Here is a 15,373-nt window from a genome sequence, read left to right as displayed (position 1 = left end):
CCACAGATCACATAAAAAAAGATGTGCTGGAGCTCATATTTGACTAATATTTCACTGCCTGATGTGCAATAAAGGAGCAGAGCTGGGCTTCGAACCCAAGTCTTTATGATAGTCTTCAGCATGGAGAACATGTGTTCAGCCAGTAGCACCACTGTGACTTTCACTCTTGGTTGAGGAGTTAAGCAAAGTTTGTCAGATATAATGCCACTTATTTCATCAATGCAATAACGAGATTTGAACCCAGGACTTCTTAATGGTAACACAAAACTCTAACCACTGAGCCACAGATCTCTTGTAGGAAAACATGCTGGAAATTATATTTCACTCTGATTTTATATTATTCTGTTAAAACATCAAAAAGCTGAAGCAGGATTTGAACTCACAACTCCAGCATCAGAGAACATGTGTTTAACCACTTGCACCACTGTGACTTCCATATGAGAGCAGGTGTTTGTTTGAATTAGACTGTGTCAGCATAGCTTGACGCTTGTTAGTTGAAGGTCCTTCATTAACAGCCCCAGGTGTTTTGAATAAGGTTGGAGGTGAACTGGAGAGTGGATCTTCAGGATCAGGATTTTTCCTTTTAGTGCTTAATTTTTCGTGTATTAATGCAGATCCACATATTGTCCACAAGACGGAGCTCAAACACTGATTTGTTCTCATGCATCAACGCATTTAATGGCAGCTTCATTTAAAACAGAGGTGAAAGTCATCAGATCAGTGTTTCAGCTCCATCTTGTGGACAATATGTGGATCTGCATTAATACACGAAATCTGAATTAAATCGAGCCTTTTTTTCTCTCAAGCAGTTGTCTGATCCTGATCCTGTAGATCCACTCTCCAGTTCACCTCCAACCTGATTCAAAACACCTGAGGCTGATAATGAAGGACCTTCAGCTAACAAGAAGCTTCAAGCTTATTAGTTGTGCATCTGACATCTTAAGGTCATCTCAAAATTACTCGGACAGCAGAAATAACTTTGTCACACATACTTACACAGATAATAGACTGAAAGATTAGAATATCAGGAGCTGAATAAAAAAAGTGTGTGAAAATCTCCTGCCCTTATTACAGGCTCTGTGTCTCAGTGGATAATCAGCTGCACTCTCTGTGCTCAAGTCTGGAAATGAAACCTTACTTTTAAATATGACCCATGGGTTTAAATGTCACTTTTAATTGTGAAGATAGATGTCCTAAAATGTAACAAAGTCTCCAAAACACCAGCATTTAGCACGAAAGTCACAGTGGTGCATCTGGTTAGACGTGTTCACTGTTGTGGGTTCAAATCCCTCTTTAAATGATGCTAAATATGTTATTAGATCTGACAACGAGTCAAACACATGTGCTTTCAGTGTTGTAGGCACAGTGGTGCATGTGGTTATAGACATGGTTTCAGGGTGATGGAGTTAGAGATTCAAATCCTGTTTCAGCCTCTTTTAACAGGATTGTTGTAAAATCAGAGTGAAATATAAGTTCCACCATAAACACAGCCCACATATTTGTGGCTCAGTGGTTAGAGTGCTGCATTAATATTAAGAAGTCCTGTGTTCAAGTCTCATATATATTAAATGAACAGCATTTCATCAGACAAACTTTGCTAAACTCCTCAAACATCTGTGAAAGCCACAGTGGTGCTCCTGTCAGAACACATGTTCTCCATGGTATAGGCTGTAGTAGAGACTTGGATTCAAAGCCCAGCTCTGCTCATTTATTGCACACCCGGAAGTAAAATAATAGTCAAATATAAATTCCAGCATGTCATCCTGTGTGAGATCTGTGGCTCAGTGGTAGAGCAATGCCTCATGGGTTAAGAGGTTGCTGGTATAATCCCAACCAGATTGCTGTGATATGTGTGAATCTTCTCTTGATGATTGAATCAAGGGTCCAAATCCTCCTTCTGCCTGTTTTAACAGAATAATTGTAAAAGCAGAGTGAAATATAATTCCCAGCATGTGCTCAGACAACAGATCTGTGGCTCAGTGGTTAGAGAGTTGTGTTGCAAGTAAGAAGTCCTGGGTTCAAATCTCACTGTTGCACAGATTAAATAAACGCCATTATATCTGACAAACTTTGCTTAACTCCTCAAACTAGAGTGAAAGTCACAGTGGCGCTACTGGCTGAACACATGTGCTCCATGCTGAAGGCTGTCATAAAGACTTGGGTTCAAAGCCCAGCTCTGCTCCTTTATTGCACATCAGGCAGTGAAATAATAGTCAAATATGAGTTCCAGCACATCTTTATTTATGTGATCTGTGGCTCAGTGGTAGAGCAATGCCTCATGGGTTAAGAGGTCGCTGGTTCAATCCCAGCCAGATCACTGCGATATGTGTGAATGTGGTGTGAAAGAAGGGGTGGGATGGGTTGGGTCCCACCCTGACCTACGGGGCCATGTACAGCAGGGGTTATGCTGCTTTTTACCACAAAATAAATTTAGCTGTATAAAAATCTGGACCCTCGTCCCTTCTCCTCCCATTTCGGTTACCATCATTTCCTTTCCTGAGGGACGACCCTCCAGAAAGAAAATGATGGTAACCGACACACCAAACCTCAAACACAAGGTGCGGGTCTCACCTGTCCAGCAGCAGACGTCCATCCTTACAGTCCATGGCTGTCAAATGTCCCAGAGCTCTGATTCTGTTGGCTGAACAGTCCAAACACAACCTTCACTCTGGAGAGGAAACACACAAATGAACACTTAACAGCAGAAAACACATCTAAAACACCAGAGTTCATCACTTCATCATCAACATAACAGCTCATAAACAGAAGATCACATGTACAGATATACAGATATTGTCTAGTTGACAGGTACAGTATTAAACACTGCAGCTGTTCAAAACCAAATCAGTTCACCTTTTTAACAAGCATTTAACAAGCAAGTTAACAAGCTGTTCCACAGCTCATGTCAGTGATTGTACAAGCAAAACAATGACTTAAAGAGAAATGACACTTACAGGTGAGTCTCTTCACTCCATTCCTGCACTTTATCGCAGATTGCGCTGCTTTAATTTGCTGTTGAGCTGGAATATGTGCTGTTTAAACACATTAAGAGTCTGTCGCTAAGCTGTCATTTGTAAATTGTTTATTTTTAATCAAACTGCACGCGTTTTGTTTTGGTGTCTGTCATCACGCGCTCCTTGTTGTCAAACAAACACCTGAAGCTGAGTCAGACAGGACGTGAAGTCGCTCGCGCCGCCTAGTGGAGCGGATGAAGAACTGCACTTTCGCTTCAGTGAACTCGATCAGGCTAAACTGGGGCTTGATTTTCGTAAATTTGCAAACTAATCTATGATTTATTTAGGATCTGAAGAAGCTGATGTGGTAAGGTAGTGGTATAACACAAGCCTCAAGTGTAAACACTGAAAACAGGACAAAAGATTTCTAGAGGCTCGTTTAGCACCTGTATATAATGTTCATAGTACATCCATCTGTAAATATCACCATAGTTTTCTATAACTGCACTTTATAACTTATTCCTGTATCCTGCACTTGCTGCTATTGCACTGCTGGTTAGACCTAAACTGCATTTCGTTGCATTTTACTTGTACATGTGGAATGACAATAAAGTTGAATCTAATCTAATCTAGTCTGTATCTCTGTGCAGTTTATCTTTTTCTCATCTGTCTTAAGTGATGTTCACTTAAACTTGTTTTGTTTTGATGTCACTGTGCACATTAAAAGTAGCATTTGACTTAATTGTTGTGTGCAAACGGCATGTTTGGAGATATAAATGTGTTTAAATGGAGATTGCTTTCAATTTATTTAAATTGATGATAATAATGACAAGTAAACATTAACTGGCAGCTTCATTTCTAACAGATGCATGAGAGCAGATCAGTGCTTCAGCTCCATCTTGTGGACAATAAGAGGACCTGCATTAATACATGAAAAGTGAATTAAATCAAGACTTTTCTTTTCTCGAGCGCTTGTCTAATCCTGATCCTGAAGATCCACTTCAGTATTTCACCTCCAGCCTGATCAATAACACCTGAAGCTGTTAATTAAAGTCGTTCAGATCACAAGAAGCTTCAAGGCGAATGAGACTCTTGTTTTTATTTCAAATAACTTGAATAAATGAATGTTTACGAATGATGTTCGTGTTATCAGTTAAATGATTTATTATTTCTGCATGTGACACTTTAAATCAATCCAAAAACGAGTCTTGAACAGTTGAAACACTTTAGTTTTAATAAATAAAATGATTGTATGAAGAGTCTGTTTCGCTGGTCACTGGCTCAGTGGATAATCAGCTACATGTTCCGTGCAGAAGCCTGGAGTTCAAATCCCTCTTTTGATTGTGATAAACAGTGGTTATTAAATGCAACAAAGTGTCCAAAATACCAGTGTAAAGTGTGAAAGTCACAGTGGTGCAAGTGGTTAAGCACATGTATTCTGATGATGGAGTTGTGGATTCAAATCCTGCTTGTTGATGTTTTAACAGAATAATTGTGAAAGCAGAGTGAAATATAAATTCCAGCAAGTGTTTAGTCATCAGATCTGTGGCTCAGTGGTTAGAGCATTGTGTTACCATTAAGAAGTTCTGGGTTCAAACCTCATTATTGCACACATTAAATAACTGGCATTATATCTGACAAACTTTGCTAAACTCCTCAAACTAGAGTGAAAGTCACAGTGGTGCTACTGGCTGAACACATGTTCTCCATGCTGAAGGCTGTTGTAAAGACTTGGGTTCAAAGCCCAGCTCTGCTCATTTATTGCACATCAGGCAGTGAAATATTAGTCAAATATGAGTTCCAGCACATCTTTCTTTACGTGATCTGTGGCTCAGTGGTAGAGCAATGCCTCATGGGTTAAGAGGTCGCTGGTTCAATCCCAGCCAGATCACTGCGATATGTGTGAATGTGGTGTGAAAGAAGGGGTGGGATGGGTCGGGTCCCACCCTGACCTACGGGGCCATGTACAGCAGGGGTTATGCTGCTTTTTACCACAAAATTAAATTTAGCTGTATAAAAATCTGGACCCTCGTCCCTTCTCCTCCCGTTTCGGTTACCATCATTTCCTTTCCAGAGGGACGACCCTCCAGAAAGAAAATGATGATAACCGACACACCAAACCTCAAACACAAGGTGCGGGTCTCACCTGTCCAGCAGCAGACGTCCATCCTTACAGTCCATGGCTGTCAACTGTCCCAGAGCTCTGATTCTGTTGGCTGAACAGTCCAAACACAACCTTCATTCTGGAGAGGAAACACACAAATGAACACTTAACAGCAGAAAACACATCTAAAACACCAGAGTTTATCACTTCATCACCAACATAACAGCTCATAAACAGAAGATCACATGTACAGATATATAGATATTGTCTATTTGACAGGTACAGTATTAAACACTGCCTGCAGCTCTACAAAAGCTCTTTAATTGACTTTTTACAAGTATAAGTCCAGATTTATGCTGCTTTACAATATAAATATCTTAATTCTACTTGTTAAAAATACATAAACAAAGTCTGACAGTGACAATAGCAAGAAAGATGTAAACAAAGTCTGATAATCATCATGTAAGCTGAGACAACCTTCAGTCAAGCTCATGTTGAAATAGCAAATCCCCCTTGTAATATAGTGTAGATTAAAGACACCATCAAAATCATTTAAAATCTTACAGTGTTCAACATATTTCATCCATCATAATGCAAATATAAATAAACTGACAGACGAGTCTTTCACAACATCTCAGTAAATATATACCAGTGATTATTATAAATGTGTAAAGACTTTTCCACAGCTCATGTCTGTCACTTTACAAGCAAAGCAATGACTTAAAGAGAAATTACACTTACAGGTGAGTCTCTTCACTCCATTCCTGCACTTTATCGCAGATTCCGCGTCTTTAATTTGCTGTTGAGCTGGAATATGTGCTGTTTAAACACATCAAGAGTCTGTCGCTGAGCTGTCATCTGTAAATTGTGTATTTAAATCAAACTGCACGCGTTTTGTTTTGGTGTCTGTCATCACGCGCTCCTTGTTGTCAAACAAACACCTGAAGCTGTGAGTCAGACTGGACGCGAAGCCGCTCGCACCACCTAGTGGAGCGGATGAAGATCTGCACTTCTGCGTAATACTTTGAATGCCAAAACAAATAGTTATTTCTAAAGTTTTTTAAAAAGCAATTTAAAATCATTTTCTCCGTAATCATAACTTCAATAATAGATATATCTTTCCCATGTAAACATATAGGCTATGTAATAAACAAATGTTCAAAGATAGCCTACAGAGCACCTAAAGTCCTATGTCCTGTGCATGCTTAAGTCTTCATCGTTATTCATGCAATTTACGCACATATCACAGACAAATTAGTTTTCACACAATTTTTATTGTTTTTTTTAGTGCTTGTAACACTACATATATTTTATTGTAAGGATTTTTACTTACATCTGAAACGGTACATATATATTGCAATAATATTAAACTGAAGGTCTGTCCTGTAGACGAAAAGAAGACTTTCCACATAAAAGCCTAACATCATTCATTCACAACGACAAAAAATATGATCAAAGCAGTAGAACTATCAACATAATAAGAACAAACATCATATAAGACAATCCCCCACTGTTCATAAACCAAACATGTCTGCAACTAAAGCACAACCACATACAAAACAAACACAAATGTCGATGTCTAAACGGATTAAAAATGAGAAACATATATTCATGCATGCAGTCATAAATGAATCAAACGTCACAAGCAGGACAAAACAATACAATCGACTCAGTTGATCAAGATGGTATCAATATTCCACCTTCCCAAAATCTTGTATTCTCCCTCGTGTAATCAAGTTTCTTCCATGATATAAGTATAAGAAACTCAAACAATGCTTTTCAAGTATGAATACAATGAACAATACGATACTTTGAAATAATATGTAGACAAACACAAAGCATCATTTCAATTCCTCTCCGAATGGATTTGATCCAACAAACCTTTTAAATCTTCATCAAAATAAAAAGAAGCAACACAGATCTCTCTAAATGAATACACACACACACACACACATATATATATAAACATCTGTAAATGATCTGCGTAAATATATCAGCATTATTCAGCAACATCTGTAAATATAGAAAAGTTCTGCACCTAAACACGATCAATATACTGTAAGTAATGACTGCCGTTTTATTGCAGTAACACTGTCAAGTGAACACTCCAGTTAAACATGACTTGGCATTGATCATCTCTATGTAACATATTAATAAACAACAACAAAATCAATCATTCCCCCCTAAATTTAGGCATCGTACCGCATTGCTGTTCAGTCGTTTTGGTACTGCAGTGATTCCCTTGAACGGATCAATTAATAGTGTCTGCGTGATGATATGTTGATGCTTGTCTATTTGGATTTCAGGGGGCTGCTGGGAGGTCCTGGGGGGATGTGGTTTTGGGTGTCGCTGAAGAGCAGGCTTTTTAGGATGCTGAAGTAGAAAGGGCCGTACACCTTCTTGTTGAAGTTGACGAGGTTGGCGAAGCTGAGGCTCAAGGGCATGAGCTCCTGCTGAATCAGGGTCAGGCCTGGAGGGACGGGAGGAGGCGTCCTGTGAGAGCTGGAAGATGAGAGGACAACCCACAGGTACTGCTGGACCCTGCCCTCTGCGGGAAACAACAGAGGCATGGTAAGGATGATGATGATGGTGTTTTTTATTTAATGTCATGTCAGCAACAAAGGCTATTTTCATGGCAAGAACATTTCATTGATTAATATACAAAATCCACAAACAAATTATACCTGAGTTTTTTTACGTTAATCAAGCTTCTACAATTTTTCCTGGTGACACTTTGCTAAATATCTCAACAGTATCTGGATGCAGCCTTGATTCTGCAATCTGAGACTGCGTATCTCAGTGATGCAATGTCAGACACAATGCACTCAATGGAGCTAGTGACATCACTGTGAGAGGTGGGGTTAGGTGAGCGCATTAAAAAGCATTGCATGCAGCTCAGATTGCACAGCACCAGGTCTGCATCCAGACCTCTCTTTAACCGCATGGTAAAAAGATACACGCTTGCAAAAGACTTTAATAAATCAGTAAAAAGTCTATTGTACATAAAAAATAAATGTGATATCTGATAGAAACATAATACTTATCAGTACCGATCGTGTGGACACGAAATGTGAACATGATTTTAGCATTTAAAAAGCATGCTAACATATTTATTATATGTAATCTAAGGTAAAACTTTATTTTGATGGTCCATTTGAGAATCAGTAGACTGCCTGCTTAATGTCTGTTGATGCTGCTCCTTCAACAGACAACTGACTATAAGGAACTATGCAAGTGCATGTCAGCTTACACTAACCCTAACCTCAACCTAACAGTCTACTTATAATCTAATGAGAATTAGTTGCAGTGAAACTAAAATTCAACAAACAGACCATCAAAATAAACCTAATTTAATTATATTTCTAATATGTTTATATCTTAACGCCTAAAACAAATGTAATAGATTTAATAAATCGAATAGATTTATAAACTTAAAATGTCTTAAAATGCACTTTTAAATCTTACAAAAATGTACCCAATCACCCAAAAACACAAGTGCATCACCATAAACTAGATGTTTTTTCTTTTAATATTGCAGGAGAACCGTATTTTACGATGTTTTTTTTTTGTGAAATTGATTTGGTCATTGTACTGCAGCAAAAAGCAGATAAATATTCTGTCTTTGTCTTATTATATATTATAATTTTTGTATTATTTACTTATGTTATAAAGTAAAAATAGCAGTGAATAATATTGATGAATCTTATACAAAGTAAAAGTTTGTTTTGAATTGCTGTTTTAAATATGTGTGTGTTTGTATGTGCACTGTGTATATTTATAGTATGTGTATGTATATGCATGCATATTTTTGAGAAAATATTTATTTATATTTACAATATATATATTCATTCATTCATTCATTTTCTTTTTGGCTTAGTCCCTTTATTAATCCAAGGTCGCCACAGCAGAATGAATCGCCAACTTATCTAGCAAGTTTTTACTCAGCGGATGCCCTTCCAACCGCAACCCATCTCTGGGAAACATCCACACACACTCATTCACACTCATACACTTCGGACAATTTTTAGCCTACCCAATTTACCTATACCGCATGTCTTTGGACTGTGGGGGAAACCGGAGCACCCGGATATATGTAAAAGAATTGTTGTATATTTTAGTTTTTATGTACAGTATGTGTATAACATGTTCATAAACACACATATCTTATGTCATAACAAACTTTTTAAATTCTTTACTTTAGATGTGATTAATCGCAATTAATCTTTGCCCAGTACTGAAAAATACTAAACATTCTGAAATATACTATTGTGATTTTTATTAAATTTAAGTACCCTATTTAATTTCAATACCACTATAAACATAAACTAACATTATTTTTCACATTTATTACAACAACACTATAAGCAAATAATTAAAGTTTTCTGAAGTAATTTACTACATTTCATTATATTAACACTATAAGCAAATAATAATTGTACTTATAATAAATTAATTTGCTACATTTAATTTTAATAACATGTTTTCTTGAATATTTGGTAGTTTGGGATGTATTTTACATGAAGCGTTTTTTTTTTTATAACAAATATTTAAATTATAGACCATTTACTTGTCTATTTAAATGTGTAAAAAGTATTTCTTACCAATTAAATAGTTTTTTTTTTTTTTTTAGAAAGATAGTACTCGTACTCTCAACTGATTCTGAACACTCCTTTAAAATGTGTTTTCCTCACCAACAAGAGTGCGCACTGGGTTGTTTTCCTGAGTGACGTCACAGATCTGCCCTTTAAGTGTGGCCTGCAGTTCATCGGGCAGAGCAGGGAAGTTTCTTTCAGCCAGAGACTTGTTGACCTCACAGCAGATCTGAACACTGACGTTTCCCAGAGCTTCATTCAGCTTGAACTCTCTGTAAACCGAAACAAATCGCCGTCAGAACGAGACCTGCCTTACGGTCATGTTGAAATATGTGAGACTAGTTTAAAGTATAGAAGTATGTGTTCTGGGCATACGTGTTGTGCATTCCCTCCAGCAGCACTACTGTCATCTTTTTCAGTCTCTCAGCTAGAGCGGGCAGGCCAGACACGGCTCCTCCGATCGAGCTGTAGACGATCAGCAGAACAGACGCCACAGTCTGATAGAGCTGGAGAGATCTCTGCATTACCTGCAGCCGAGCTTCGTCCGTCATCACTGTCTGTAAGATAAACACACGCACACACACACACACACACACACACACACACACACACACACACACACACACACACACACACACACACACACACACACACACACACACACACACACACACACACACACACACACACACACACACACACACACACACACACACACACACACACACACCGTTAGATAGTTTTAAAGGGTTAGGGTTAGGGTTAGGGTTTTAAAGGGAGAGTTCACTCAAAACAATGTTGCTATCATTCACTTGTTACAAATCTGTGTGTGTTTTTGTTTTCTGTTGAACACAAAAGAAGATATTTTGAAAAATGTTGAAAACCTGTAACCACTGACTTCCATAGAATTTGTTTGTCCTACTTTAGATGTCAATGGTCTAACATTAGACGCTGTCTAACATTAGTTAATGTATCTTTTTTTTTTTGTTCAACAGAAAAAGGAAATGCATAATGGATTAGATCTAGAGGTCAGCGGACATTGGATTTTTTTGATCACTTGTTTTAGACTGTGGGTACATTCAAACTACTGTATGCTATTCGACCTGTGCCCAGGCACGTTTCCTGGTTCGTTTAAGAAGTGCGAGTGCTCCAAATCGGGCCTAGGCGCGGTTCAGTTGGCTGGCCTTGGCCCAGTTGGAAGAGGTGTGCCAGAGCGTGGTTCGGTTGGGCTTTGACACGATACGCTTGTAGTGTGAGTGCAAAGCACGAAACTGAAGACACAACGTCACTTTTATAAGTTTTCACATGGATTCATTAATCATACTTACTTCTGAACGCAAACTGTTGTAGTTTATTAAAGACACAAACCCCTTTCTGCATGTCAGCTGCACCTTCAGCAAACCTCCTAATACCTGCAGCACGATGCCTTTTAAGATCATTTATAAGCGTGAAAAGTTGTGGATCTGTTCGACAAAATATCTGACTGCGTGTCACTGCATCTCAAACGACTTAAAGGATATAACTAAAGCAATTGTTTACTGTGCTGAGCGGGAGCACTTCTCTTCTGTTCAACTGAACAGTTGCATGATCGATGATGTACGTGTGCTCAGGTTTGGATGGTAAAGACGCAGTGTAAGTGCGAGCCGTCAGGGGAAATGGAGAGGGGACAACCGCGCCTCAGCATGGTTCAAGGTAACCGTGCCTAGTGAGAGTACACCCTGTATTGCCGATAACTGACTCATTAACACAGTTTTTCAAATGATTACTGGATAAACAAATAATTTTAAAAGCATAATACAAAAATAAATTATTCTAAATTAAGGTAAATTTAAAGACATGCATTTAAAAGAATTGCAAAACTTAAAAAATATTTAGTTATTATTATTATTATTATTATTATTATATTTCTGAACATCAACAGTTAAAAACAATTTTAAATAAAACAAAAATGTATGTATAGAATAAAACTAATTTTAAAATAATGATTAAAAACGATGCAGAAAAACTACCGGCATGGATGTTTGCAGATTAATTTAATTAATTAATTAATTAAGTTCTGATTAATTGGCAAAACTAATAAATTGCTTGACTTCTATTTAAAAAAAAGCACAGTTACTATCAAAGTTCTCCAGTTGATTGATTACATTTGGAATTGCAAAGATTTATTTTGCATTACAAGTTTTCTAAAATGCATTGTTATATGTGTGTGTCATATTTGTCGTGCAATGGCAATGTTTAGTTAAATATGAGCTAATTTGTGTATATTTCAGACAAAATAATCTGAGTACTGGATTCGAGTTCTATACCATGTCAGGTTCATAATTCTTGCTTTGGTTTGTTTGTTAACATATTAAAGGCAAACACTGTAAACAGCTAGAAATGTATGTCTTTTCGCCAGTTTTGTAGAATGCATATACAATTGGCAAGTTATGGATGATCAAATCTCTTTGCAAAAACTGTCCGAATGTAGATATGAATAAAACTATTGATGGAGTGGATATTTATGGCTCAGTGCAATCCTTTGATGAAAACCTTTAACAAATATTAATATAAATAATTAATAATAATAATTTAATTAATAAATTAATTGAAAGTGTGAAAGAAATTAACAAAATCTTTCATTACAAAAATTAAAGAAGAAAAAACAAAATGGTTTTGCAAAGTGGTTCGCCTTATAGATGGATTTTGAATTTGATGTAGGCGCAAAGTATGGACTCACCTCAGGCAATGGGCCTTTGCTGTCGTCCCAGGTCAGCAGTTTGATGTAGGCAGTGTTTAGCACCAGTGAGGGCCCTGGTAAGGGTCTGCCACTCTGCCCAGAGTCACTGCTCTTCTCTGCAGGTGGCATGATTTGGGTGGCCTCCTCTATTGAAGATTTGATCCACTCTGTTGTGTGCTCCAAAGCATCTGGAGAAATTAACAAAAAGTTAAAGGTAAGGGTTAAAAATCGCTTTAAAAGAACCCTTCAAAGTGGCCGGCACTTTAGTTTTAAATCACAATGTGTATATCGTTTTTCAATATGGTGACCATGATTGTTTTCACTCTGAAGTGACCTTGCAAGGTGATATCCCATTTGCAACCACTGTACAGTATGTTCCTGTACACATACATTCCTGTAGCAAACTATTTTGGTTGTCAAGTAATCACACATGCAACCCTTTTTGTTGTTTACATGGTTTCAATTTTAAATCTTGTTGAGAAGATTTGAGACTTTATTTTTGTTGTCGCATTTTTAGCCAAGAACAGTGTAATGTAAATAAATGATCTCATATTTTCAATGACTTTTCTTTGTGAATGTTTTTGTGGACTTACTCGGAGTTCTTTCCAGAATGCTCTGGAATTTGGCTCTCTCGTATTCCACCGACTGTCTCTGAAGCTCCGGCCTGAAGCTCTGGATGGTAAAATTCACCATATCCATTTTCATCAGGTCCAGCACTCGGAAGATCTCCCTGTTACCACACACGTCACCAATTATAGCTCAACTGTTTTGGCTCAGAAGAATGTTTCTGTTGGTTTAACTCTACTACTCCATTTTTAACAACTCTACTTTTTTAGAGATGTACACTGAAAAAATAGTCATTGGGTTTACAAAATTTTGGTAAGGGATTGGTTGCAAAATTGATTTGGTCTGAATTCAAGCAAACAAATTAAGTTGAACACTACTCAATTTAATTGTTTGTTTAAATTCAACCCATATCAGTGCTTTCCACAGGTGTGAGATTGAAACACACCTTTTACCCACAGCACATAAAAAGTTAACTATATGCTACAAACAAAACATAATTGTATTTTAACACTATTTTTATTATTACCTATTTAAACATTTTCTTTTCAATGGGTTAAAGTTAAAAAAGACTATTGAAATAATTAATAAATAAATCCTCTCTTTTATACTATGCAGGAGCCATGTGCACCCACTGACAGGTCAAATCTGCTTCTCTCATTCAAGTTCAAGTTGCTTTATTGGCATGACATTTTGTGCAGTATTGCCAAAGCATTTTAGATACATAAAATATGTAATATATTACTATCATCAAATTAATGAAATATACACACACATATATATATATATATATATATATATATATATATATATATATATATATATATATATATATATATATATATATATATATAGTTGAATCAGAATTATTAGCCCCCCTAAATTATTAGACTGCTTGTTTATTTTTTCTCCAATTTCTGTTTAACGGAGAGAAGATTTTTTTCAGCACATTTCTAAACATAATCATTTTAATAACTCATTTCTAATAACTGATTTATTTTATCTTTACCATGATGACGGTAAATAATATTTGACTAGATATTTTTCAAGACACTTTTATAAAGCTTAAAGTGACATTTAAAGGCTTAACTAGGTTAATTAAGATAAATAGGCAGGTTAGGGGAATTAGGTAAGTTATTGTTTAACAGTGGTTTGTTCTGTAGATTATCGAGAAAAAATATAGCTTAAAGGGGCTAATAAGTTTGTCCCTAAAATGGTTCATAAAAAATTCTAAACTGCTTTTATTTTAGCCGAAATATAACAAATAAGACTTTCTTGAGAAGAAAAAATATTATCAGACATACTGTGAAAATGTCCTTGCTCTGTTAAACATCATTTGGAAAATATTTAAAAAAAGAAAAAAAAATTGAAGGGGGCTAATAATTCTGACTTCAACTGTATATATATATATATATATATATATATATATATATATATATATATATATATATATATATATATATATATATATATATATATATATATATATATATATAAATAAATAAAATGTGTTGATAACTTAAATAAGACAAATGAGTTAATTACTCATTTTTAATGGTGTACAAATATTCTGCAGCCACTCTGGATGTAAGTTCGTCCTCTATTTAGTATTTGGTAAAGTTTTTCTGAGTCGAATAGATTAAAGAATTAATTGTTTAATTTATGTGCGCATAAAATTAAAGACAGCTTAGAAAACACAAGCAAAACCAAATGCCGGACTTTTATGTATATTTAGAAACCCTGGGTCAAGACCCCCTACTGACAGATCTCACGCACACAGAACGAGTAGTGTAGTGTGAAACAGGTAAAGGAGAGAAGATTTTCCACTACCTAATCAATCACGGATGTTTGTTTATATTGTGTGGATACAACAAGCATACAAGGATGATAGTAGTAAAATATTGTGTCTCTAAATATACTTGGGCGGCCTGCCTAATTAAAGTCGATGTGTGGGATGGACTGCATATAAATTGTTTGCAACCCATATAAAAGTCTGCATTCAGTGCCCATAACACTTACACACGAACACCTAACATAATTACATACATATACATTTAATCTTAGTTTGTGCTTTTGTTTTGTACTTTGTTTTTTTTTCCATGTTGTTAAATCTGTTTGGTGTACTTTGTTAAAAAGCAATACTCTACTATTGGTTATCACACCAACCATTAGCCTCAAAACTGAAATGTGGCTCATTCTACAAGGAATAACATACTTGAACAGTGTCACGCAGTCGCCTGAGTTTTCTTTCAGCTTCTTGATTTCATCGTCTCGGACCGGCGCGCAGAACTTGCCCATGGTGTTGATGATGTAAGAAACAAGGCCCTGGATATCAACCGCATTGTTGTCGGCCTGTTGGCGGATCAGATCCATGTCCAGAACCTCCATGATCTGAGTGCGTAGACGATTTGCCCCGGGATTCAGGAAAGACAGCAGAGTC

General features: G+C 36.5%; 1 protein-coding gene and 1 long non-coding RNA gene across 12 annotated transcripts in view; both read right to left on the bottom strand.

Moving 5' to 3' along the window:
- Nucleotides 1-1,143: 1,143 nt before the first annotated feature.
- Nucleotides 1,144-3,163, bottom strand: LOC110439359 (uncharacterized). The gene is made up of 3 exons (XR_015483054.1): nt 2,955-3,163; nt 2,572-2,668; nt 1,144-1,901 (listed from the first exon to the last, which is right to left on the bottom strand). It is a non-coding gene; the product is annotated as an uncharacterized LOC110439359 (long non-coding RNA).
- A 3,149-nt stretch (nt 3,164-6,312) lies between these two features.
- Nucleotides 6,313-15,373, bottom strand: part of tcp11l2 (t-complex 11, testis-specific-like 2) — a 35,797-nt gene continuing 26,736 nt past the window's right edge. For all 11 annotated transcript variants that reach the window (XM_087246386.1, XM_087246387.1, XM_087246392.1 and 8 more), the window contains 6 exon segments: nt 15,149-15,372; nt 12,963-13,099; nt 12,370-12,557; nt 10,026-10,207; nt 9,750-9,922; nt 6,313-7,606 (listed from right to left, as the gene is read on the bottom strand). In XM_087246386.1, coding sequence (XP_087102512.1) covers nt 7,350-7,606; nt 9,750-9,922; nt 10,026-10,207; nt 12,370-12,557; nt 12,963-13,099; nt 15,149-15,372 — 1,161 coding nt within the window. In that variant the 3' untranslated portion in view covers nt 6,313-7,349.

This window comes from Danio rerio, chromosome 4 (assembly GCF_052040795.2).
Source record: "Danio rerio strain M-AB ecotype USA chromosome 4, GRCz13ab, whole genome shotgun sequence".
In the NCBI taxonomy this organism is placed as follows: Eukaryota; Metazoa; Chordata; class Actinopteri; order Cypriniformes; family Danionidae; genus Danio; species Danio rerio.
Note: the sequence above shows the minus strand (reverse complement) of the source record. Positions and strands in the feature narration are given on the sequence as shown.